Genomic DNA, 25213 nt, shown 5'->3' on the forward strand with positions numbered 1-25213 from the left:
TAGAATCTATGTAGCGACATTGTTTTTGTGTGGGGTTCTTACGCGATATTAATATTGTCAATGATATTATTTCTTGACATTATTATTGTATAATATTTTTGTCATTCCATATTTATACTAAATAAACCATTAGCATATCTATCACCAGCATTATGAGTTTATGAAACCTCATCCACATATTAATAATCAATATCTGAGAAAATGCCATATATGCAGACGTAAGAGATGGACAAACTCCAATTACACTATAGATCGTCGTCTTTCTCTCTCACCCTAAGGCTATGTTCACATTTCCGTTGTTTAGGATCAGTCACAATCCGCCGCTCTGATAAACAACACAATCCATTTGGCGGATTCCGTTGTTTCCCATAGTCTTGTATGAGCGGCGGATTGTGCTGATGATCCTGCATTGCATCCGCCACGCGGCGCATCAGTCGTTTACTGACTGACCGTCGGGCGGGAGGGACGCAGCATGCAACATTTTTTTCCGTTGCGGCAAAAAAACGCACCCTGCAGGATTCCGTTGGAATACATTAGGAGGCATAATGTAAGCCAATGGTGCAGGATTCCGTTATCCTGCGTCACGCAACAGATTCCAGTACAGGAATTTTCACGTAAAACATCACGTTTTAGTGAGCAGGCCCAGCATGTCCAGCAGAACGTCCAAAATCATGTAAAATCAGTTCCTCTCTCCCCCCCCTCCCACGCAGGTTTTAAACTGAAATGATCTCCCGGCAGCTGGCTTTTCAGAGCGATCAGCTGATCGCCCGGCAGCCGGCTTTTCAGAGCGATCAGCTGATCGCCTAGCGGCCATCTTTTCAGCTGATCGCTGTAAAAAGCCGCCGCTGGGCGATCAGCTGATCGCTCTCAAAAGCCAGCCGCCGGCTTTTCAAAGCGATTAGCTGATCTCCCGGTGGCTGGCTTTTCAGAGCGATCAGCTGATCTCCCGGTGGCTGGCTTTTCAGAGCGATCAGCTGATCTCCCGGTGGCCGACTTTTCACAGCGATCAGCTGATCTCCCGGTGGCTGGCTTTTCAGAGCGATCAACTGATCTCCCGGTGGCCGGCTTTTCAGAGCGATCAGCTGATCTCCCGGTGGCCGACTTTTCAGAGCGATCAGCTGATCTTTCTCTCTTTCTCGTTTCTATACTGAAATAATTTCACCAAAGGAATCCGCTTTCTGCTGACAATCAATTCCATTTCTTGTCACCCATTGCACAACGCATCAGTCACAAGCGTCAAGCAACGCAGGTGACTGATGCAAAAAGACGGAAGTGTGAACATAGCCTAAGCAGGACAGAAAGGGTAAGTGACTGTGCTCATTTACTGAGCACGGTTTGGTATCAGCATTATACTTGTGTGTCATACTGGGTATTTATTTTGGTACATTAGTGGGGAGTTTCATACTATTCGTGGAGCACTCAACTAGGACAGATTGATCTAATTGATTATATGTTGTGCCCAACTGATGCTACATGGTATACCCATATAGACATATATAGTCATACAAACTCTAGTTTGGCACTTATTATCTATATGCTATCCTGGTGTTATGTTATTATTATTATTATTATTATTATTTATTATTATAGCGCCATTTATTCCATGGCGCTTTACAAGTGAAAGAGGGTATACGTACAACAATCATTAACAGTACAAGGCAGACTGGTATAGGAGGAGAGAGGACCCTGCCCGCGAGGTCTCACAGTCTACAGGGAATGGGTGATGGTACAATAGGTGAGGACAGAGCTGGTTGTGCAGTGGTCTACTGGACTGAGGGCTATTGTAGGTTGTAGGCTTGTTGGAAGAGGTTATGTTACATATATCCAAGTCTTACGTATGCGGTGGTGGGGGATGTGTTTCTGACATGCTAATCATCTTATCTGCGCCTGGTAACTCTCTCCACACTTTTAATTCTATGTATTTGAATTTTGCAATGTTTAATAAAAAAAAAAAAAATATTGTTTTGAAGATAGTTCTATTTCTTGACTCTCATCCACAGATTGCAGAGAAAATCTGCAGCAGAAATTTAACCCCTTAACGACCATGGACGGATATATCTGTCATGGAGCGTGTCCCATTAAGCCCCGCCCCCTGCTGTTTTTAACAGCTGACATGTGTGCCTACATGTTACGAGTGGCATCGCATTCCACCCGTAACATTAACCCCTTACATCTCGCTGCCAAAGTCTGACAGGGAGATGTACATACGCGCGGAAAATTTTCACTTACCGCCGCCCCCACCAGAAGTCACGTGAGTGATCACGTGACTTTCGGTGGTTGCCATCGTAGCACAGGGTCATGTGATGACGCCTGCAGCTACGACGTTTCACTTTTGTTTTCCCTCGGCCCGGAGCAGAGGGAAACAGGAAGTGACTGTATCTGCTGTTTACAGCTGTATAGCTGTGATCAGCAGATAGATAATAGGGATCGGATTGCCGATCGCTATAGCCCCCTAGGGAAACTAGTAAAATAAAAAAAAAAAGTTTTAAAAAATAAAAAAAAACAAAAAAAACCTAAAAGTTCAAATCACCCCACTTTCCCCCCATTGAAAATTAAAGGGTTAAAAAATAAATAAATATACATATATTTGGTATCGGCGCGTTCAGAAATTCCCGATCTATCAAAATATACAATCAATTAATCTGATTGGTAAACGGCGTAGTGGCAAAACAATTCCAAACGCCAAAATTATGTTTTTTGGTCGCAGCAAGTTTTACGCAAAATGCAATAACAGGCGATCAAAACGTAGCATCTGCACAAAAACGATACCATTAGAAGCGTCAGCTCGAGACGCAAAAAATAAGCCGTCACTGAGCCATAGATCCCAAAAAATGAGAACTCTACGGGTTTCGGAATTTGGCGCAAAACATACGCCACTTTTATTGGACAAGTTTGTGAATTTTTTTTACCCCTTAGATACAAGTAAACCTATATATGTTTGGTGTCTACAAACTCGCACCGACCTCAGGCATCATACCCACACATCAGTTTTACCACATAGTGAACACCGTGAATAAAACATCCCAAAAACTATTGTGCCATCACACTTTTTTTGCAGTTTTTCCACACTTGGAATTTTTTTGCTGTTTTCCAGTACACCATATGGTAAAACTTATGGTTTCATTTAAAAGTACAACTTGTCCCGCAAAAAACAAGCCCTCATATGGCAAGATTGACAGAAAAATAAAGTTAAGGCTCTCTGAAGAAAGGGAGCAAAAAACAAAAACGCAAAAACGGAAAGTGCCCCGGGGCTGAAGGGGTTAGGGGAACCAGTCACCAGATTTGGGGCCTATAAGCTGTGGCCACCACCAATGGGCTCTTATATACAGCATTCTAACATGCTGTATATAAGAGCCCAGGTCGATGTGTAGAACATAAATAAAACCCTTTATAATACTCCACTAACTGGCGGTGCGGTGCAGACTGGTCAGATGGGCGTCTCCATTCTCCGGTACCAGCGCCTCCTTTTTCGGCCATCTTTGTTCTCCTTCTTCTGAAGCCTAAGTACATGACGAGTCCTACGTCATGCGCAAAGGCCAGCATTGAGGTCCTGCACATGCGCACTACAATACTATGATCTGCCCTACTCAGGGCAGATCAAAGTGCGCCTGCGCAGGACCTCAATGTGTAAGACGCGTCATGCACACAGGCTTCAGAAAAAGGAAGAGAAAAATGGCCGAAAGAGGAGGAGCCAATACAGGAGAACGGAGACACCCATCCCACCAGTCTGCACCGCACCGCCCCTTAGGGGAGTATTATAAAGTGATTTTTACATTCTACCCAGCAGCCTGGGCTCTTATATACTGTATTCTAGAATGCTGTATATAAGAGTTCAGTGGTGGTGGCCGCCGCTTATAGTCACCAAATCTGGTGACAGGTTCCCGTTAACTGGAGCCGTGGATCTGCCATCAAAAGGAATTCATGCTCCAATCAGAGACACAACTCTACGATATGAGACTGACCCACAGATTATAAACCTTCTATGGAAAATATTTGTATGTATTACAGATATTGTAAATTTGCATTTGTGCATGGATGTTTTACTATTCACCAGTTTTTACCAAAAGCAATGGTAAGTTCTAAATTTCCTTTGTAGGGGATTTATCTTGTGGGTCACAGCAACAGGGTGATCCCCTAGGTCAGGATATTCACAGGAGCAAGATGAGCACAGATGAGTCACACCCATGACGAAAAAGAGACTGAACGGCCATCTGAAGCGGAGGCAGTAAACGCCTTCTAGCTGGAAGTGTAACGATGCCATCTGTCACAGAATCATATGCCTGGATAATCATGGACGCAGCAGCCTGACTTTAGAGGATGGAGGAAAACAACCAAATCTGGCATCACTAAGCTGCTAAGATATGCATGCTACCATTATGTTGTTTTATTTACCTTTATTTTCCCCCCGTTCTCCCAGCAAAATATAGAAAAGGCAATTATATGAGAATTACATTCAAACAAGGACAATTCCAATATCACTTTAAGATACGGGCGAGTAAAAATACTCCAGAAGAGCGTACAATACTGGAAAGAATATCGCCTGAAAATACCAGAATTTGTTTTTCTTTATGATACAAATACACATGGTATGTTTAGTCACCTACTTTCTGCACAGTGACCTTCAATGAGCGACATGGCAGCTTACCTTCCCTGCAGTGGCAAAGTATTCCCCATCTGGGGACCATTTCATCAGGAGCACGGGCACCGCAGTTCTGTGAGCAGAGACATTCATTATTCATGGGCATGGGCTGCCGTTTTGCAACATATGTAGATTAGATCAATAAATAAAGAGAACTTGCTTGTTATGGTGGGTGATTAATCATTTATGCTACAACCTAAATGATAGATGGGATATTATTTTAGCGTGGTGCAGCATGAGGTCAAGTATAAAACGGATTAGAAAAACAGCTCTGACAACAAATTGGCCCCACTTCTCGCTCATGCTCTAAATTTATCCAAAATGTTGCAGTTTGGGTAATTTTCCTGAATTCCTGTATTGCAGTATATTGTGACGCAGCAGCTCCTGTGAAGCATATATTTTATCTTTACTCTACTCAGATGACCCATGTATGATCTAGTGTGGTGAATAGTCAGGATCAACAATCCTAAATCCTCTGGCAGCCGATTATAACCCCTCCATGTAGTTACAAGGACATCTGAATAGAGTCCAGGCTTTACTGCAGCCATGACCGAGGCTTTAGTGGAGGAGTAAAAAACATACAGTCTAAAGCGGGCTTTACACGCTACGAGATCTCGTTGGGGTCACGGATTTTGTGACGCACATCCGGCCGCTGTAGCGATCTCGTTGTGTGTGACTCCTAGGAGCGATTTTGGATCGTTGCAAAAACGTTTAAAATCGCTCCTCGTTGACATGGGGGTCCTCTCCCAATTATCGCTGCTATCGCTTGGGCGAAGTTGATCCTCGTCCCTGCGGCAGCACACATCGCTATGTGTGACGCCGCAGGAACGAGGAACCTCTCCTTACCTGCCACACGCCAGCAATGAGGAAGGAAGGTGGGCGGGATGTTTGTCCCGCTCGTCTCTGCCCCTCCGCTTTTATTGGGCGGCCGCTTAGTGACGTCGCTGTGACGCCGAGCCGAACCGCCCCCTTAGAGGTCACGCCGGTCACAGCGACGACGCCGAGCAGGTAAGTACGTGTGACGCTGCCGTAGCGATAATGTTCGCTACGGCAGCGATTTCCACATATCGGCATAACGATAGGGGCGGGTGCTATCACGCTCGCCATCGCTAGCATCGGCTAGCGATGTCGCAGCGTGTAAAGCCACCCTAAGGGTATGTTCACACTTTGCATTTTTGCAGCATTTCTTTTTTTCAACAAAAACTAGAATAGTGGCAACAAAAACGCTGCGTACAATACAAGACATCTTACCAGAAGCATTATTTTTCTTTAAACTATCAATGGTGCAAAAAGGAGTTAGTTCAGTCTTACAGAAATGCCAATAAAGGTTCTTCTGCAGACATCCAGAGTATGAGGACATGTGAACACGGCGGTCTCTGCTGAGGGACGGGCATTAAGCTGCTGCTCCACTTCTCTTATATCCATGACTTATCCTATGATGACATAAGCATTGGTCCTCAATATCAGACCAGTATATGGAGGTGGGGGTCCGACACCAGCACAGACAATGATCAGCTGTCCTCTGTGCCAGTGACCAGATGTTAGTAGCTGCGGGGCTGAACAGCACAGCTATGGATACTGTGTAGCAGCCGCTGCTGAGTACTGCAGATCCTCTCCCATTAATCTGAATAGGGGTTGGACTGCAGTAAGCCAGCAGTGGCCAGTATACAGATGACTTAGGCTAAGTTCACACTTTTGTTGTTTTGCATCAGTCACAATCCGTAGCCTTGAGGAATTACGGTATCCTGCAAAATATTTTGCAGGAATCCTGTTTTTCCCCATAGGCTTCTATTAGTGACGGATTGTGACTGATGATGCTGCGTTGCATCCGCTGCGTCGCGGTCAGTTGTTTTTTAACTGACCGCCGGGCGGGAGCAACGCAGCATGTAACGTTTTTTGAGCAGCGCGATCCGTAGGATTTCGCTGCGCATGCGCTCTCTGGCTCCCCGCCCCCGTAACCAGGATAAACATCGGGTAACCAAGCAATGCGCTTTGGTTAGTTACGCGATATTTACAGTGGTTACGGGTGCAGGGAGCCCGCGCTAAGCTGGTATCCAAGATAAATATCGGGTAACCAAGCAAAAAGTGCTTTGCTTATACCCAATATTTACCCTGGATACAGTGTGCAAGGAGGCCGACACTTCACCACTCGGCTCCGCCCCCTCCCGCATGTGTACACACACTCACACACACTCACTTGTCCCCAGCCCTGCAGTCCCCGCGGCACTGACGTCCTCAGCTCCACAGCTCCGCCCCCTCGTGCTCCGCCCCCTCCCGCACTCCGCATGTACACACACACACACACACACACACACACACACATATATACACACTCTCACTCTCACACACTCACCTGTCCCCAGCCATGCAGACCGCGGCACTGACGTCCTCAGCTCCGCCCCCGAAGTCCGCCCCCAGCACACAACGGAGTCCGACAAAGAAATTCTTTTTCTTTGTCACCGTTTTCATCCGTTGTACAACGCATCAGTCACATGCGTCAAGCAACGCATGTGACTGATGCAAAACAACTGAAGTGCGAACTTAGCCTTACTTGTGCCCTTTAGCTCCGCAACTGTGAACTTACAACCGCCTGCACCAAGAACAGCTGATCACTGGGGGTGCTGGGTGGAGGACCCACACCAGTCTGATATTGATGACGCAGCTCTAGGATATCTCATCAATATAATAGTGGTAACCGTATTAAAGGGAATCGGCATAATGTAGAGACAGAAACCCTGATTCCAGCGATGTGTCACTTACTGAGCTGCCTGTTGTCATTTTGATAAAATCAATGTTTTCTCTTCTGCAGTCATACAGAGTTCATGAATATATATGCTGGACTACCTGGCACCAGACAGAGTAGTCCTAATCTACTGCCGAATAAACAGTGATTTTATCAAAACTGTAAGTCACACATCACTGGAATCAGGATCTCAATCTCTACAGTATGTTGCCTTCAGATTAGGTAACAAAAACCTGCTGACAGACTGTCTTTAATATGGTGCTGTTCTGTGAAGGCACTACAGTTTGGGTTGCATTGTTCTAAGGTTTTATAAATTACCGTTTCTCCACTAAGCCTTATGGGTGGAACTACCAGACTGGTCTGAGACATACTAATCAGTGATTTAGCACTCCAGATTATGGACACCGAAGATGGTGTGATTATACAGCCTACTATTCAGTGGCGAGGAACTTTTTGCTTCAGGCACTTTATAATAAGACAATAGACTGGAGTGACTTCAAATGGACAAAAACTTGGAAAAGAATGCTTTATGATGCATATATACAGTAATAACCGGGGCAGGCTGTAAGGCCCAGCTTCAGCCATTATTTGGAGTGACTGCGCAGTTCTGGCCATGATTCATTATTAATGTGACCGTCTAAGATGTAATAGCTGGGTAAGTCATGTACCAGCACTCGCTCCATTTCACCCGCATCAATTACTGGGTCACCACAGGCACATATGTATATACAGTGCCTCATCCCTGGAGGGCGTTACAATAGGGACACGTTATGTCACATAAGAAATGACATCTGTAACTGTAGAGCGTGTTCAGAGCCGCTGCTGCATGACCAAAGCCTCTTCTCAACTTACTTGCATTGCCAGATACAGTTCCAGTCATTCAGGGCAGGATGAACTTTATCCTCTATGACGTCGCTGTCAAGATCATCCTCATCCTCTTCTAGAATATCACTGGAAGGTGGTGCCCATAATTGCAAGTAATCAGTGGCTGTCAGCAGTCTGTTACCTGTAGATTATCCATCATTATACAGATAGCAAAATAACTCTGTATAGCCCTAGGCCATGCAAAATGACTAATGATTTATATAGCTGTATATCCGTAAATGACTTACAGGGAACAGTCAGCTGATTCATGCTGTGCGACCCACAGGCAGCAGCAATCAGAGACGGCTCCTGCACTATGAAAACCTGCAATCACCGCGGACAAGGTGCCTAATGTAAGAGGCAGGGCTCTGCTAATCTGACAGGTTTCCGCCCATTCACACAGATAAGAAGAGTCAGTCCAGCTTAGCAAGCAGGGAGAAGCCGGTAAGGACATGCCTCCTGGACTAGTCACCTCATCCCTGGCCGCAATCTCAACTATGATTTTCTCTGAAACGCTGTAACATCTCAGGGTGACACAGACATGTTTCTAATGCTGAAGTCGGATTCACGCTCCCTGTGCTCCGGGCAGCATGAATCAGAAGACAGGTTCACATTAAATCTCCCTTTTTTAGGTCATCCACAATTGGCACATACAGTGGAACCTTGGTTTACGAGTAACTGTGTGCGAGCATTTCGCTATACGAGCAAAGCTTGCTGTAAATTTATAACTCAGTTTACGAGCAAGCTTTGCCGTACGAGCAAATACTCACCGCACACACTTCCGGTTCTGTACATCCACCGCGCTCTAACCCGCTCTTACAGTCCACACAAACACACACAAACACACACATATTATGCTCACCTTACCTTCCGTTCCATCACCGGCCCCCTGGTTCTTGTAGTTCGCCGGTACAGGATGTGTATCGGGTAACCATCACGACGATGGAGGAACTTCCGCTGTCAGCCGCTTCTTAAAGGCAGCACGCTGACCAATCAGAGGCAAGCGGCTCATACCTTTGACGTCAGCGCGCTGGCAGAGGAAGCTCCGGCATCGGTCGCGATGGTTACCCCGATATACATCCTGTACCAGCGGACTACAAGAACCAGGAGGCCGGCGATAGAACGGAAGGTAAGGTGAGCATAATATGTGTGTGTGCGTGCGTGCGTGCGTTTGTGCGTGTTTGTGCATGTGTAGAATGGCACAATAGGGGACCAGGATGGGACATTGCACAAGTTGTGGAACGAATTGTCTGAGCTTGCATTATTTCCTATGGGAAATCTTGCTTTGCTAGACGAGTAACTTAGTTTACAAGCACACTCCCAGAACGGATTATGCTCGTAAACCAAGGTTCCACTGTACATATTTGAAATAATCTATGTTAAGACAGCTTGTGTAAAACTACCGCTATCTGTTCCTGTACAGCATATACGCAGCATGACCCATGCAGCATGATCCATGCATGCCAGCAGTATCACTAATGAAGTGTCAAACAAGACTAGTGACCAGTCCTATTTGATTGCTAGCTAATTAATGACCAAGTACTGATCCCTCCCCCCATTTTTTTCATCCTTGCATTCAAACTCATCACTTTTTCATTTTCCGATGATATAGCTTTATGAGGGCTTGTTTTTAGTGGGATTTTTTTTTCATTACTACTATTTTGGAGCATATGTTACATTATTGATTAGCTTTTATTATTTTTTTTTGGGGGGGGGGGAGAGAGAATTGTTATTCTACAGTTGGTATAAAAAGCGCCAAACACACTCCGCAGCGCTTTACAGACATGAGCAACACTGTCCCCATTGGGGCTCACAATCTAAATTCCCTATATTATGGTCTTTGGAGTGAATAGAACAATGTTTACCATTCATAGGTTTTTTCACTTTTTTTTTCTTAACGTTTGCTCAATTAAGACATGTTTTATGGAACAAAGTGACCTTTTGTGTTTCTGCATCCGGAAGGCCATACGTTTAATTTTTCTCTGAGGTAGCCACGTGCGGGCTTTGTTTCTCACTGGACTAGTTGCTGTTTTTAGCAGTGCCATTTTAGGGCACATATATTTTATTATATAACTTTGATACTTTTTTTTTAGCACAATGCGCTTTGCAGTCACAATCCGTCGAATTTGGAAAAAAAAGGATCCGGCGACTGATGCCTCTGGATCCATTTTTTTACTCATAGACTTGTATTAGAGACGAAATGCGACGGATGGCCTCACGTTTCATCGGTCGAAAATTCTTTGTCCGTCGGACGGAGACAACGGACAAAGTAACGTTTTATGTCTACGTCGAAAAAACGGACAGGGACGGATCCATCGCCGTCCGTCGTTTGGTGGAATGGAAGCCTATGGGCGCAGGATACGTCGTAATCCATCAAATGACAGAATCCGCCGATGGATCAGTATTTTTTAACTGAGCATGCTCAGATGGGGAGTAAAAGCACTGTATACATAACGTTTGGGCTGAAAAAACTGATGCGACGGATCAGTTTTTCTACAATCTGTGATAGATCCGTCAAGCCAACGGAGTGTGAATGACGGCAAAAAACTGATGTGTGAAAGGGGCCTTACACTGATCCATATTTTGAAGGGTATGATGGGTGTCACAATACTTTTTGTTTTACTTTTCTGTTCCATCTGGAGCCCCGCTGCGTACAGTAGGCAGTACCCATAAGATCAACCTGACGGATTGATCAGGAGCAGTGTGGAAAATAGCACAATACTCATGATCGATATATCCAACAGGGGATGATAGGGGTATAAATCAGCAGAGGTAAATACAATAGAACCTTACTAGGACCTTTGAGTCCCCGAGAAAACAAGATGTGAAGGGGTCAAAGAAAGACAAACAATGCAGTATGCTATCAACGCTGATCAAGAAGCAGCAATAAATCCAATTCAGCCAATACACCGTGTGCCTCACTTACCTTGAGGGTCCCAAGCCAAATTAAAGGTCACAGAATTGAGGAAAAACTGTCCCATCCTAATCCACTGATATTTAAGTTGCTACATGATAAAAAAAAAACATAGATTTGTGTTATTATTCACATATGAAGTTTCCAGCTTTGCATGGAACACATCAGGATTTCTGACTTTTTTTTGCAGTTTAGAACAAAATCGGTCATAAACGTCTTATAAATGAGGGGCAAAGTGCAAAAACTACAAAAACAGAGATATGGAATCATGACCTGCTGCTAATGAACCATGAGTGAGGGACAAAAACTAAAACTAAAAATGAGAATTACATCACAAATGGGAGTGGGATTCACACCCACAAGGGCAGACCAAGACCACCCAAGTGTTATATAATTCAGCAAAGCACTTTAAATCTAAAAATCAAGTAGAAGGTGGACATTAACACAACCCTCAGAAATAAAGGAGGGACTGCGCATCGGAAGAATCCAGCCAGAAACAGGTAAAAGGAGGGCATCAGGTATACTATTCATTACAGTGTAACTGGCATTTTGTAAAAGTTTTGGTGAGGGTCCGGGTTCTGAGACCCCATCGATTAGTCAAAATTGTCAATAACAGCTGGAAGCACAGGATCCACCAATCATACTAGTTGATGCCTAATCCTTCTCCTTTATAATCTTTGTACACGCTCATTAGACACTTCAGTACAAAAGATAGGGTGTAAAAATTGCAACATTTTGCTTTTTTCTTTTTAATACAGATAAAAAAATACCAAAAATGTTTAAAACCGATTTAACTAAAAAGGGGTTTCCACTACTTGGTCATCCCCTTCTCATTTCTCCTTGTTCTCCCCCATTAAAATAAGCCCATATTCACCTCCGGTGAAGCCATGTTCCTCCTGGGGTCTAAGTGACATTGTTATGACATGCGAGCCCCGCGACCAATCAGTTCTGGCTTCCTGCTTCCCGCCTTTGGACATTTGAGCAGGAACTCAGTCCTGCGCTCACATCCTGCTCAAATACACGAAGGCAGGGAGACAAGACACTGATTGGTTGCGGGGCTCGCATGTCATAACAATGTCATGTGGGTACCAGGAACGCAAATTCAGACATCGCTGGAACCAAGGCCTCACCTGGAGGGGAGTATAGGCTTATTTATTTTTACGGGGGCGAACAAAGGGAATGACAAGGGGTTATCCAAGTAGTGGATAACCCCTTTAAGATCTGTTTTAAACAATAGGTCATTTTCTGATGATAGTTTTGCTTTAAGACAATTAGTGGGATTGTTTTTATGTTTAGTATTCTATTAAAAGAATGAATGAAGGTGCCTTGGATGCGAACACCTAAGCGTCTAGTACCAGCACCAATAGCAGGGGGATTGGTGCCACATACTGTAACAGTGGCCAGACTCATCCATTAGCAAAACAGATATATTATTTTGTGCACCAATTCATTTTTTATCATCTCAAAAATAAAACATGTGAATGCTACCATACTGTAAAGATAATATTGCTCACAATACATTGTTACTTACACTATTCCTTTTGTACGAGTTAGTTGTAGCAAGTGGTTCAAATATACAAACAGTGTTCCCATAAGAAGCAGCAATCTGCAAGAGAAAAATCACAGTAACCACAAGAAAAAAGGTTGAATCTTCGCTCACATTTCTACTACATTTCTCTGAATAAGGAAAAGAGGAGAAAATTTCCATGTCTTAATGTTTTTGTGTCCTACTAGGGATGAGAACATTTACAGAGGTTGTCCCATAATTTTACATTGATGGACAATCCTTAGGACAAAAAAAAAAAAATAAATAGATAAACACCGTATCACAGGCTAGACGGGCATTTAAAGAGACTGAATCTGCCCCATTACAAGTGAACTTTCAGTTGAGTGGTTTTGTCTGAATAAAGATTTACAAGGTCAAAAGGAACTAACCAAAGAGCTCAGAGACAAAATTGTGGCAAGGCACAGATCTGGCCAAGGTTACAAAAGAATTTCTGCAGTAATCAAGCTGCTTAAGAGCACAGTGGCCTCCATAATCCTTAAATGGAAGAAGTTTGGGACAACCAGAACTCTTCCTACACCTGGCCGTCCAGCCAAACTGAGCGATCGTGGGAGCAGAGCCTTGGTGAGAGAGGTAAATAAAAAACCCCAAGATCACTGTTGCTGAGTTTCAGAGATGCAGTAGGGAGATGGGAGAAAGTTCCACAAAGTCAACTATCACTGCAGCCCTCCACCAGCCGGGCCTTTATGGCAGAGTGGCCCAAAGGAAGCCTCTCTTCAGTGCAAGACATATGAAAGCCCGAATAGAGTTTGCAAAAAAAAAAAACACATGAAGGACTCCCAGACTAAGAGAAATAAAATTCTCTGGTCTTATGAGACGAAGATAGAACTTTTTGGTGATAATTCTAAGCGGTATATGTGGAGAAAACCAGGCCCTGCTCTTCGCTTGCCCAATACAATACCAACAGTGAAACATGGTGGTGGCAACATCATGTTATGGGGGTGTTTTTCAGCTGCAGGGACAGGACGACTGGTCGCAAATGAAGGAAAGATGAATGCAGCCAAGTACAGAGATATCCTGGAAGAAAACCTCTTTCAGAGTGCTCTGGACCTCAGACATGACCCATCCAACAAGACAATGACCCTAAGCACACAGCTAAAATAACAACTCTGTGACCATTCTTCACTGGCCCAGCCAGAGCCCTGACCTAAACCCAATTGAGCATCTCTGGAGAGATCTGAAAATGGCTGTCCACCAACATTCACCATCCAAGCTGATGGAACTGGAGAGGATCTGCAAAAAAGAATGGCAGAGGATCCCCAAACCAGGTGTGAAAAACTTGTTGCATCATTCCCAAGAAGACTCATGGCTGTACTAGCTCAAAATGGAGCTTCTACTCAATACTGGGCAAAAGGCCTGAATACTTATGACCATGTGATATTTCAGTTTTTCTTGTTTACTAAATTTGCAAAAATGTCTACATTTGTTTTTTTCTCACAAGATGGGGTGCAGAGTGTACATTAATGAGAAAAGAAATAAACTTTTTTGAATTTACCAAGTCACTGCAATTAAACAAAGAGTGAAAGCTGTAAAGGAGTCTGAATACTTTCCATACCCACTATAAATATATCAGTTAAGGGGGCTTTACATGGAGCGACATCGCTAGCAATATCGCTAGCGATGGAATCCGCCCCCGTTGTTTGTGTGTCACGGGCGATTTGCTGCCCGTGGCGCACAATATCGTTAGGCCCTGTCACACGGACTTACCTTCCCTGCGACGTCACTGTTGCCGGCGAACCGCCTCCTTTCTAAGAGGGCGGTTCGTGCGGCGTCACAGCGACGTCACACGGCAGGCGGCCAATAGAAGCGGAGGGGCGGAGGTGAGCGGCCGTAACGTCCCGCCCACCTCCTTCCTTCCTCATTGCTGGCGGCGGCAAGTAAGCTGCAGTTTGTCGTTCCCGAGGTGTCACACATAGCGATGTGTGCTGCCTCGGGAACGACGAACAACCTGCGTCATCAACAATCAACGATTTTTTGGAAACGAAAGACGTGTCAACGATGGACGATTTGGTGAGTATTTTCCATCGTTAACGGCCGCTCGTTGGGTGTCACACGCAACGACGACACTAACGATGCCAAATGTGCGTCACGGAATCCGTGACCCTGGCGATATATCATTAGATACGTCGTTGCAGGTAACGGGGCCTTTAGTCCCAGTGGTCTAATGCACTGCAATACAAACATACTGCAATGCATTAGAGCTGTCAGTGTGATACTGACAGAACCCAACTTTTAGACCATGCTCCTGGCATGTGTAACAGGCCACTGTAGCTGAAAGACCAGGAGGCCATGATTTGACCTTTTGCTGTCATGGCAAACAATGCAGCCTGCTATCCTGTCACTAAGGTGCCGATATGGTGGGAGAACCTACACTTCTAAATGCTATCGTTATTGATGGCAAGATTTAGAGCGTTAAGCAGCCAGTAGCAGTGCAACCCGGCTGTTAGAGCTAAAGCTCGGCTGTCATCTAAACAAAGCTTCCGGCAGCTTTCGTGTGGGTACTGCTCCTGTGCCCGCATATTTGCCATGATGTACCGGTACGTCACATGTAGGCAAGTCACTACAAAATTTGATTTACAGGTACCTTGTATGTCGGAAAGAGTTCAAAGTACATCTGTCACTACATTTCACAATACAAACTGCATACATTAAATTGATTTGTTAGACTTGATGAGACTAGTGTACTTACCATGAAAAGCCAAACCAGAAGGCTGTTTAATCCACATATGAATGTATTGAGTCTTTGCACAATAAGCCTGATTACTAGTTGCAGCTTATACCAAGCACTGTGAGAGCTCAGCAGCATAAGTGACATTAAGTACCTGTCAGTCAGCTTAGATGGGTGGAGACGGAGTTAAAAAGGATTAAACAGCCATTCAAACACAGATGTTCAAAGTAAATATACCAGCCTCTTCAGGTATAAGAATGCATTAAGTAAAGGCCCCGTCACACTAAGCAACATCGCTAGCAACATCGCTGCTAACGAACAACTTTTGTGACGTTGCTAGCGATGTTGCTGTGTGTGACATCCAGCAACAACCTGGCCCCTGCTGTGAGGTCGTTGGTTGTTGCTGAATGTCCTGGGCCATTTTTTAGTTGTTGCTGTCCCGCTGTGAAGCACAGATCGCTGTGTGTGACAGCGAGACCGCAACAACTAATGTGCAGGGAGCAGGAGCCGGCTTCTGCGGAGGCTGGTAACCAATGTAAACATCGGGTAACCAAGAAGCCCTGTCTTTGGTTACCCGATATTTACCTTTGTTACCAGCCTCCGCCGCTCTCACTGTCAGTGCCGGCTCATGCTCTGTGCACATTTAGCTGCAGCACACATCGGGTAATTAACCCCATGTGTGCTGTAGCTAGGAGAGGGGAGCCAGCGCTAAGCAGTGTGCGCTGCTCTCTGCACATGTAGCTGCAGCACACATCGGGTAATTAACCCGATGTGTGCTGTACTAGGAGAGCAGGGAGCCAGCGCTCAGTGTGCGCTGCTCCCTGCTCTCTGCACGTGTAGCTGCGTGAGCTGGTAACCAAGGTAAATATCGGGTTGGTTACCCGATATTTACCTTAGTTACCAAGCGCAGCATCTTCCACGCGGCGCTGGGGGCTGGTCACTGGTTGCTGGTGAGCTCACCAGCAACTTGTGTAGCCACGCTCCAGCGATCCCTGCCAGGTCAGGTTGCTGGTGGGATCGCTGGAGCGTCGCAGTGTGACATCTCACCAGCAACCTCCTAGCAACTTACCAGCGATTCCTTTCGTTGTTGGGATCGCTGGTAAGTTGTTTAGTGTGACTGGAACTTAATGTATGTAATTTGTATTCTGAAACATGGTGACACGTCAGCTTTAAGAGGAATGCAAACAATATATAGTATATAATATTTTCCACAATTTGCTCAAAGCTATTTTTGTCATATAAAGCACAAATTATAATAACTATTTCCCATTTTGTGTATTATAGACTTTACAGTTGTAATACATGCCAATGTAGGTTTAGGGTAGGGGCGCCAGACACTCCAAACTACCACTGAGATGTAACGTCACCATGAAAATCGCAACGGGTGATTATAAGAATTGGAGTATAAATGTATGGCTTGCTGGTAAAGAACATGCATTATTATTATTATTTTGCAGAACCGCGCAGTCTTTACCAAGTTGCAGTCACTTTCATACATTGAATTATGAGAGCTGATGTGACCTTACTACCAAGGTTTGTAGATTAATTCCAGTAAGATGAAATTGTATGTGTAATTAGTCACTGCTGATAACTACAATGCAGTAATCCTGCCAGCATCTCAGGGAATAGATGCTTCACCTTAGATACAGCCAGTCACAATTCTATGGTTCATAGTGAAATAACAATAGCACTTTACCCGGCCTTGCTGTTGGGAACACTCCACACAGCTGACTTGGATATTTCCATGTTTAGCACCAGGAATGATCTGAACACACTCAAAGTCATGTGCCAGTACGACAATATCACAGCCCGATCCATAAGCCTGCAGACAAAAAAGAATGATCAGTCAGCACAAAAACATGGAAAACGAAAGCACAAGTAACACTCCAACAACAAAGAAGAGAAAGTGAGATGTCTGAGAACAGAGTATTTGATAATATTCCTTATAGTCAGCAAAGTTATACCCAGATGTGAATGGATCTGTGCCCGGCATGATAATAATTAGCCAAAAGTAATGGCCAATATAATAAAAATTAAGATACAAGTAATAAAGTAATTACCAGGAGGGCAGAGACTGTGCCAGGGTTAGCCCAGCTGTGATTACTGTGATAAGCCCATGGGTAGACGCCCGCTAGCCTCTCCCATGGCTCCCGCAAGTCCTGTGACTTGCAATTTTCTGCGAAAAGAGACAGAGTTGTCCCTACTGGGAAAAAACCACAACATCCTCATAGAATTTTACATTAGCCATAATGGCTGACTGGTGTAATAGTCACAAACCCTCATTAACACTGAAATTGTAAAACCAAGAAGGAAAAGTTGTGGAGTTCTGTAAACCACAGAGTGGACAGACATGATAATGGTATGCAGATGATGAAAAAACAGTACCAAAATGCTCAAATCACCTTGATTTACGTAATATGGAGTGTGATTGCCACGTGCAGAAGTACCCGGTTGTATTTACACATCTTGGCTGCTACCAACAAGGCTATTAGTGGTTCGTGAAGAATGTTCTGCCATTCTGAATATATATTGGCAAATAATCAAGATCCGCTGCTGCTCCCTTTGCAATTGACGACCGATGATGTCTCAGATGTGCTTGATAAGAGACAACTCCAGAGACGCTGCAGGGAATGGTAGCCCGTTTAGGCCACTCAGGCTGCTACATGTTGTCACTGAAAAATGGCTCTTGGGACACTTGAGAAATGGCCATACCACTGTCTCCCACACCAAATCAATGTAATGCCGCCCTGTTAGTGTACCTGCAATGATAGCTAGAGGAATCTGGCTACTATATATTAAGCCATCCTACCCAGGAGTAGGATCAGTGTGACGTTCCGTCATGAAGGGCTTTCATGGCTGTGCCCACATGGTCACCAGACCAATCTCTGGCTATTATTACGTCCAAGACAAAAGTAGGACTTCTCTCTGAAGAGGATAGATCTCCATTCCAACCACCCTTTTAGAGTGGAGACTTGGATGTCTAGAGATGAGCGAACCAGTTTCAGTGTTCAGACTTTTATGAAAAAATGGAATTCGGGTTCGGATACTTTACATATGAACTTCACTAGCACAAGCATCGCTGTGCTCAGGTACGCTCGGTGTTCAGCCCAGTGTGAGACACTTGCAGTGTTTGATCAGCTCACACTGGGGGTAACAACAAGATCTCATATAGTGTGCAACACAAAAAAACAAAAATGGAGAAAAACCTGCCCACAAGTTAAGGCCCCAAACAGAACTTAACTTAAAGTACATCTGACCCCACCGGACCGTACTTCAACAGGTCCACTATATCCAATGATGTCAATTGATCACCTGTAGTTTAAAGTCTAGCTTGTAGGCCAAAGTAGAGCAAACACTTTCTGATGATATTCAGTGGTAGAACACATGGTAGCCGGACCTCTTGTCTCCATTCCAGGTACACGACCACTCGGCGTTTCATTGATTTGGCCGAGGAACCAGTGATACGCCCATTTCACCAAGGAACCATTTTCCAACATGACAAGGCAAGGCTGCATGTTGCTCGTGCTACGGTGACCGGCCTGTGTGGCGTAACGGCTGCACATTGTACTTTATGTTTGTAGTAAATTTAGGTCAATATGAAAATCGAAATTTGACTAAGATTCAGAAAGGTGTCTGAACTTATTTTTTAAACCCTAACAACAGTCGTATTGCACAAAAGAGCTAATAAATAACATCCACCCTATGTGTTAATTATGTCAGCATAGTATTTGTATCTTTTTTTTTTGTTAGAATCGTAGAAAGGTTATTATTTTTCCAGCAATTTTTCATTCTGTCAACAAAATTTACTAAAACTATTTATTTTAGGGAACACTTCACTTCTGATGAGAATTTGAAAGGCCTATATACCAGCAATACGCCACCACCAAAAGCCCTCATTGCAATAACTGCACCCCCCCAAAGTATCCACAATCCCATTCACAAAGTTTCCTAACCGTTCAGGTGCTACACAAGAATTAATGCAAAATAAAATGGAAAAATAAAGTTTTCTCCCCGAAAATGTTACTTTAGCCCCATATTTTTCATTTTCATAACGTAACAGGAGAAACTAGACCCCAGACCCCATTTGTTGTGCACTGTCTCCCGAGTACACCAATACTGTTTGGGCACACGAAATTTCACTTTTTAGTGTAATTTTGTCTGAAATAGATTGTGAATGCCCCTGAGATGTCAAAACTGCAGAAAATCCAGCCCTCATGGTATTCATCTAGGTGTGTAGTGACCATTTTTGATTATCAGATGCTTCACAAATGTTTTTCCCACTAAGATGCTGTTTTAACCCAAAATGAAAAATATTTCATTTTTATTAAGGGATCCGTAAAAATGGACCGCAATATTTGTTGTGAAATTTCTCCAGAGTATGCCAATACCCCCCCCCCATGTGGTCAAAAACTACTCCTTGGGGAAAAAAAAAATTCTAGAATGGTATGTTGGCATCATGTCACATTAGTAGAGTCCCCGAGGTGCCATAACCGCAAACTAAAACCAAAGCTACCCTATTGTACAAGCTTTATCCAATAATGAATTCATCTAAAAGGTACGTGGAGCATGTTGACACCACAGGTGATTCCCAGAATTCTATACCCTGTGTCCGTGAAGATAAAAAAATTACACATTTCTACTAAAATATTGATTTATCCACAAATTTATTATTAATTTCCACAAGGATTAGGCTGGGTTTGCACAAGCGCATAATAAAAAAATTAAAAAAAAAAAAACAACAAAAAAAAAAACCACAAACAACAGACAACACGGACTATTTTTTTTAAACTTTTAATCCGAGAATAATTTGTTTTTTAATTTACAAGACTATTTACAATTTTGTATCTAATTTCTTTTTGAGCATCCATAAATGTGAATAGGGGAGTCTCATCCGATTTCTGGAAGAAATTGTTGGCTCCTGCAATTATTTTTTACATACATAGATTCGATCAGTGAAAAAAAAATTGCTCAGCTGCACTGCCCCACTGAGTAACAATGGACCTAGTGCTGTTCATTTTATTATGGACCGCACTTGGACAGACAGAAAATGTGGCAGTGTGATTTGGGCCTTAATGGGAGAAAATGGACTCCCCAACTTGTAGCACAATTTGTCCTGAATGCAGTTATCCCCTATATGTGGTCTGAAACTACTGTTTGGCCTCATGGCTGAATACGTAGCAGGATTGTGGAGTCGGTAAGCCACACCTCCGACTCCGACATTTCCCTGATTCTGACTCCACGACTCCGACATATATGACTCATGCTTCTGATAAATTACTGTAGTAAAATGGTAACATCCGGCCTTTAATCATTATTATAATGCAATAATGAAGCTGTTTAGATAAAACATAAAATATATGTATTGGAATACAAGTTTAGAACCTTTAGAACCCAAAAAACTGTAATAAATTGTAAATCTGCAACATACTATGCAGCAAGTCGGTAGAAAACGTTTTCAGCAAAAGGACACTGAATAACATTTGTGCAGTCCAGGGCTGTGGAGTCGGAGTCGGAGTTCATTTTGGTGGAGTCGGAGTCGGTATAAAATGGACCGACTCCGAAAATAAATTGATATCAATATGTTTGTGACAAAGAAATTGTTAACAAGACACTGGCAGTAAAAGATAGTAAAGATCATCACACCAGCCAGATTCTCCAGGCCTTAGTGGAAAAAATTCTGCAAGATTACGAAGTAAAAAAAGAACAGGTTCTTGCTATTGTAACGGACAATGCTTCAAACATGATAAGTACAATTAAACTGATGAACGAGAGTAATGAACAACATCTAGAAGAAAATTTAGGATTCAGTATGTTAGAGATGGAGCCACAGTGCTGCTCATGTAACTGAGGAACAATCAGATATTACAACAGAAGAACAGCAAAATGATACTTTAGGATTAGATGATCTTGTTGAAGCTGCTACAAAACACTTTCATATTCATCACATGTGCTGTGTTGTGCACACGCTGCAGGTGGCAATAAGAGAGAGTCTGCAAGAGGGACACGCTGGAAATCTGATTGGAAAAGTGAGGAAATTGGTTATTGCCGCCAGAACCCCTAAAAGTGATTCCATCTTGAAGAGACGTGCTGGGAAAGGGGCAAATGTCGATCAAGCCACTCGGTGGGGCAGCACTTATTTAATGATTGAGCAATTGCTTGAACTAAAACCATTTCTTATAGATATTGCGAACCCTCAGGTAACCCTAAATGAAGGTCAATGGACACAGGTGGCTGAATTGAAGGAATTGCTTAATCAACCATTTACCGTGACTAAAAAAATTACAAGCTGAGGATTTAACTCCTGGCATTTTCATAAGGGAGTGGAAGAACTTGCTATTTTGCCTGCCCCAAAGAGGAGGTTTAATCGCAGATGGCATTTCTGCTTCAATGAAACAGAGAGAGACAAAGCTATTGGAAAATAACATTCTTCTGGCAGCTGTTTATGTGGACCCAAGTCATCGTATACTGCTTGTTGATCAACAGCTTAGTAAAGGAAAAGAAGCTCTGACTGAGGTAGTAGTTAGGATGAGTGGCTTACAGGACTGCCAATCGCAAGAGGACTTGGGGCCTGACAGTGCTGCTGCTGCCATATCTTCATTCTCATCAGATGAGGAGTTTAACTTTGACAAGTATTTGCATGACATGGAGCAGGCAAAGCGTTGCCGCAAGGAAAAATATTTCACTCTGTCTCCTATAGCAAGCAGATTGACCACATTTCAGCAAAATTTTTCACTTGCTTTCAAATAAATAGAAAAATTCAACCGTTCATCAAAACTGACTGTGCATGAGGCAATTCCATTATACCCGGAAATTGCTAGAGATGTTGCCCATGTGGTTACGGCTTTGCCTCCAACCCAAGTAAGTGTAGAGAGGTTGTTCTCTAGCCTTAAAATTATTAGGTCAGATTTAAGGTCATCTGCGAAGAAGGATCTGATGGAAGCAATTCTATTTTTCATTTAGTATATTTTTATTGAAATCGGTTTTCTGCCACTTACATATATATATATATATATATATATATATATATATGTAACACTATGTAATAAACTAATATATATATGTATGTATGTAATCTATATTACTCAATGTCGTCCAAATACTTTTCAAAATTAAACTTGTCATCTGAGGAGGATGAAGATACAGCAGCAGTAGCACTGGCAGAATCTAAGTCCCCTTGCTCTTGGCAGTCCTGTAGCCCACTCATCCTAACTGCTACCTCTGTCAGAGCTTCTTTTCCTTTAGTAAGCTGTTGATCATCCAGCAATACACGATGACTTGGGTCCACTTACACAGCTGCCAGAATTTTATTTTCTAATAGCAGGGTCTCTCTCTGTTTCATTGAAGCAACATGCCATCTGCGATTAAACCTCCTCTTTGGGACAGGCAAAACAGAAAGTTCTTCCACTCCTTTATGAAAATGCTGGGAGTTAAATCCTCAGCTTGTAATTTTTTTAGTCACTGTAAATGGGTGATGAAACAATTTCTTCAATTCAGCCACCGGTGTTCATTGACCTTCATTTACTGTTACCTGAGGGTTGGCCATGTCTACAAGAAAGGGTTTCAGCAAAGTTTGGAGGTGGGAACATCATGGTGTAGGGCCATTTTTCAGCATATAGCACTGGAAAACTTCATTTAATTGAAGGAAGGATGAATGGACAAATGTACAGAGACATTCTTGATTGAAATCTGCTGCCATCTAGCAGGATAATGAAGATGAAACGAGGGTGGACATTTTAGGAAGATAGTGATCCTAAACACACAGTCAAGAAAACTCTTAATTGGTTTCAGAGAAAGAAAATAAATCTGCGAGTATGGCCGAGCTGATCACCTGGCCTGAATTCAATAGAAAATTTATAGAAGGAACTAAAGCTCAGAGTTCAGAGAAGGAGCACAAGGAATCTTCAGGATTTGAAGACTGTCTGTGTGGAAGAATGACCCAAATCACACCTGAGCAACACATGTGACTAGTTTCTCCATACAGGAGACATCTTTAAGCTGTCATCGCCAACAAAGGCTTTGTACAAGTATTAATTACATTTCAGTAAGCGTGTTCAATAGTTTCTACCTCTGTCATTTGTGATTATTGCACTTATTAGCTTATGGGCATCTATAGTTTGATTTCGTGCGTGTTTGGATTGGATGTGTTGTTGCTGAGAACTGATGAAAAATGAATGCCAATAGCACCTTTGGAAATATATTTACGTAGAAAATTGGTGACATGTTGAATACTTATTTCATCAGCAGTACATCTGTATGCTTAAAAACTACATCTGACACAGGCCAAACACATGGCGTGATTAGGGCAAATCGCTACAGAAACACATGACAGCTTGCTAATGAAGTCAAAATTCAACGTCTTCCAGCAAATAATATCTATGATCAATCTGATGGATATGAATTAAAACTCAGGGACAAGTTTGTGGAAGGGAGACCCATCTCTCACATATAGAGTAAGGAACTGATTGTGGTCATAGTTTCTCAGGAACTTTGACCCTCTGTATATGCCATAGATTGGAGGATACATGGTATAAAGTCATTAGCTGTAAAACAACTTTACAGAGGGTCTCAGGAGACCTGTGGTCTGTGATTCATTGTATGAAAGATCCAGTGTTGTAAACACTTCACCTCAAGTTACAATTCTGGGATCATTATGGATCAGTTCATTTCTATGGGAGTTAGGGGTACTTTGCACGTTGCGACATCGCTACTGCAATATCGTCGGGGTCAAATCGAAAGTGACGCACATCCAGCGCTGGTAACGACATCGCAACGTGTAAAGCCTAGATGCGCTGATAAACGATCGCAAAAGCGTCGTAAATCGTGATCTGTGTAGTGTCGGTCATTTTCAAAATGTCACACCAAAGATACGATGTTGTTCCTCACATCGCTGTGTGTGAAGCCGCAGGAGCGAGGAACATCTCCTACCTGCGTCCACCGGCTATGCGGAAGGAAGAAGGTGGGCGGGATGTTTACGTCCCGCTCATCTCCACCCCTCCGCTTCTATTGGACGGCTGCCGTGTGACGTCGCTGTGACGCCGCACGACCCGTCCCCTTAGGAAGGAGGCGGGTCGCCGGCCAGAGCGACGTCGCAGGGCAGGTAAGTGCGTGTGAAGCTGCCATAGCGATAATGTTCGCTACGGCAGCTATCACAAGATATCGCATGTGCGACGGGGGCGGGTACTATTGCGCTCGGCATCGCTATCATCGGCTAGTGATGTCGCAACGTGCAAAGTACCCCTTAGAGTAGAATTCAATCAATCAGCAGGATTTTTCTACGTACAGTTGTGATCAACATTACTAAACAACCCTGTATAAACAGAAAATCACAAGACACACTAGTGACAATACAAAAACTTGTCGGGAAATAAAAAATACAAAAATTGAAAACAAATCCAACACACAATTTGCTTGGACTATGATTCGCGGACCGGCCGTGGGTCTCCTGACCAAAACTTGACCGCCCCATAGACATGTGAATCTTTCCAGTATAGTCAGGAGACTCGTAGTGATCCTGTGTCTCCTATGTATTGGTGCCGCCTTTCCATGTACTCCTCCCTGTGAAGATGGGAACTGCTGTAAAAGTATCTATACAGAACAAGAAGTTGGAGTAAAAATGGTTTTCTTTTGAAAAGAAAAGCCGCCTGCAGCTAATGTATATGACTGCAGAATAGTGACACTGTGCAATGTGCACACTGTCATGATTCCCCTGTGTTCGCGCGGGCAGTCACATGACTGCATTTATACAATCTGCACACAGTCACACGGTGTTCAAAAGTAAAAATTGAAAGTTTTAAAATAATCTTAACAGAGATACAAAAAAA

At 43.4% G+C, this 25213-nt stretch overlaps 1 protein-coding gene across 3 annotated transcripts in view; it reads right to left on the minus strand.

Annotated features, from left to right (window-relative positions):
• The window catches only part of DMXL2 (Dmx like 2), a 315382-nt gene that overhangs the window by 279650 nt on the left and 10519 nt on the right, over positions 1-25213 (minus strand). For all 3 annotated transcript variants that reach the window (XM_075345795.1, XM_075345794.1, XM_075345793.1), the window contains exons 2-6: positions 17089-17214; positions 12692-12766; positions 11173-11251; positions 8235-8388; positions 4646-4712 (exon numbers count right to left, since the gene is read on the minus strand). In XM_075345795.1, the coding sequence (XP_075201910.1) occupies positions 4646-4712; positions 8235-8388; positions 11173-11251; positions 12692-12766; positions 17089-17214 (501 nt within the window). The remainder of the gene's footprint in view (positions 1-4645; positions 4713-8234; positions 8389-11172; positions 11252-12691; positions 12767-17088; positions 17215-25213) is intronic.

This window comes from Anomaloglossus baeobatrachus, chromosome 4 (assembly GCF_048569485.1).
Source record: "Anomaloglossus baeobatrachus isolate aAnoBae1 chromosome 4, aAnoBae1.hap1, whole genome shotgun sequence".
Lineage (NCBI taxonomy): Eukaryota > Metazoa > Chordata > Amphibia > Anura > Aromobatidae > Anomaloglossus > Anomaloglossus baeobatrachus.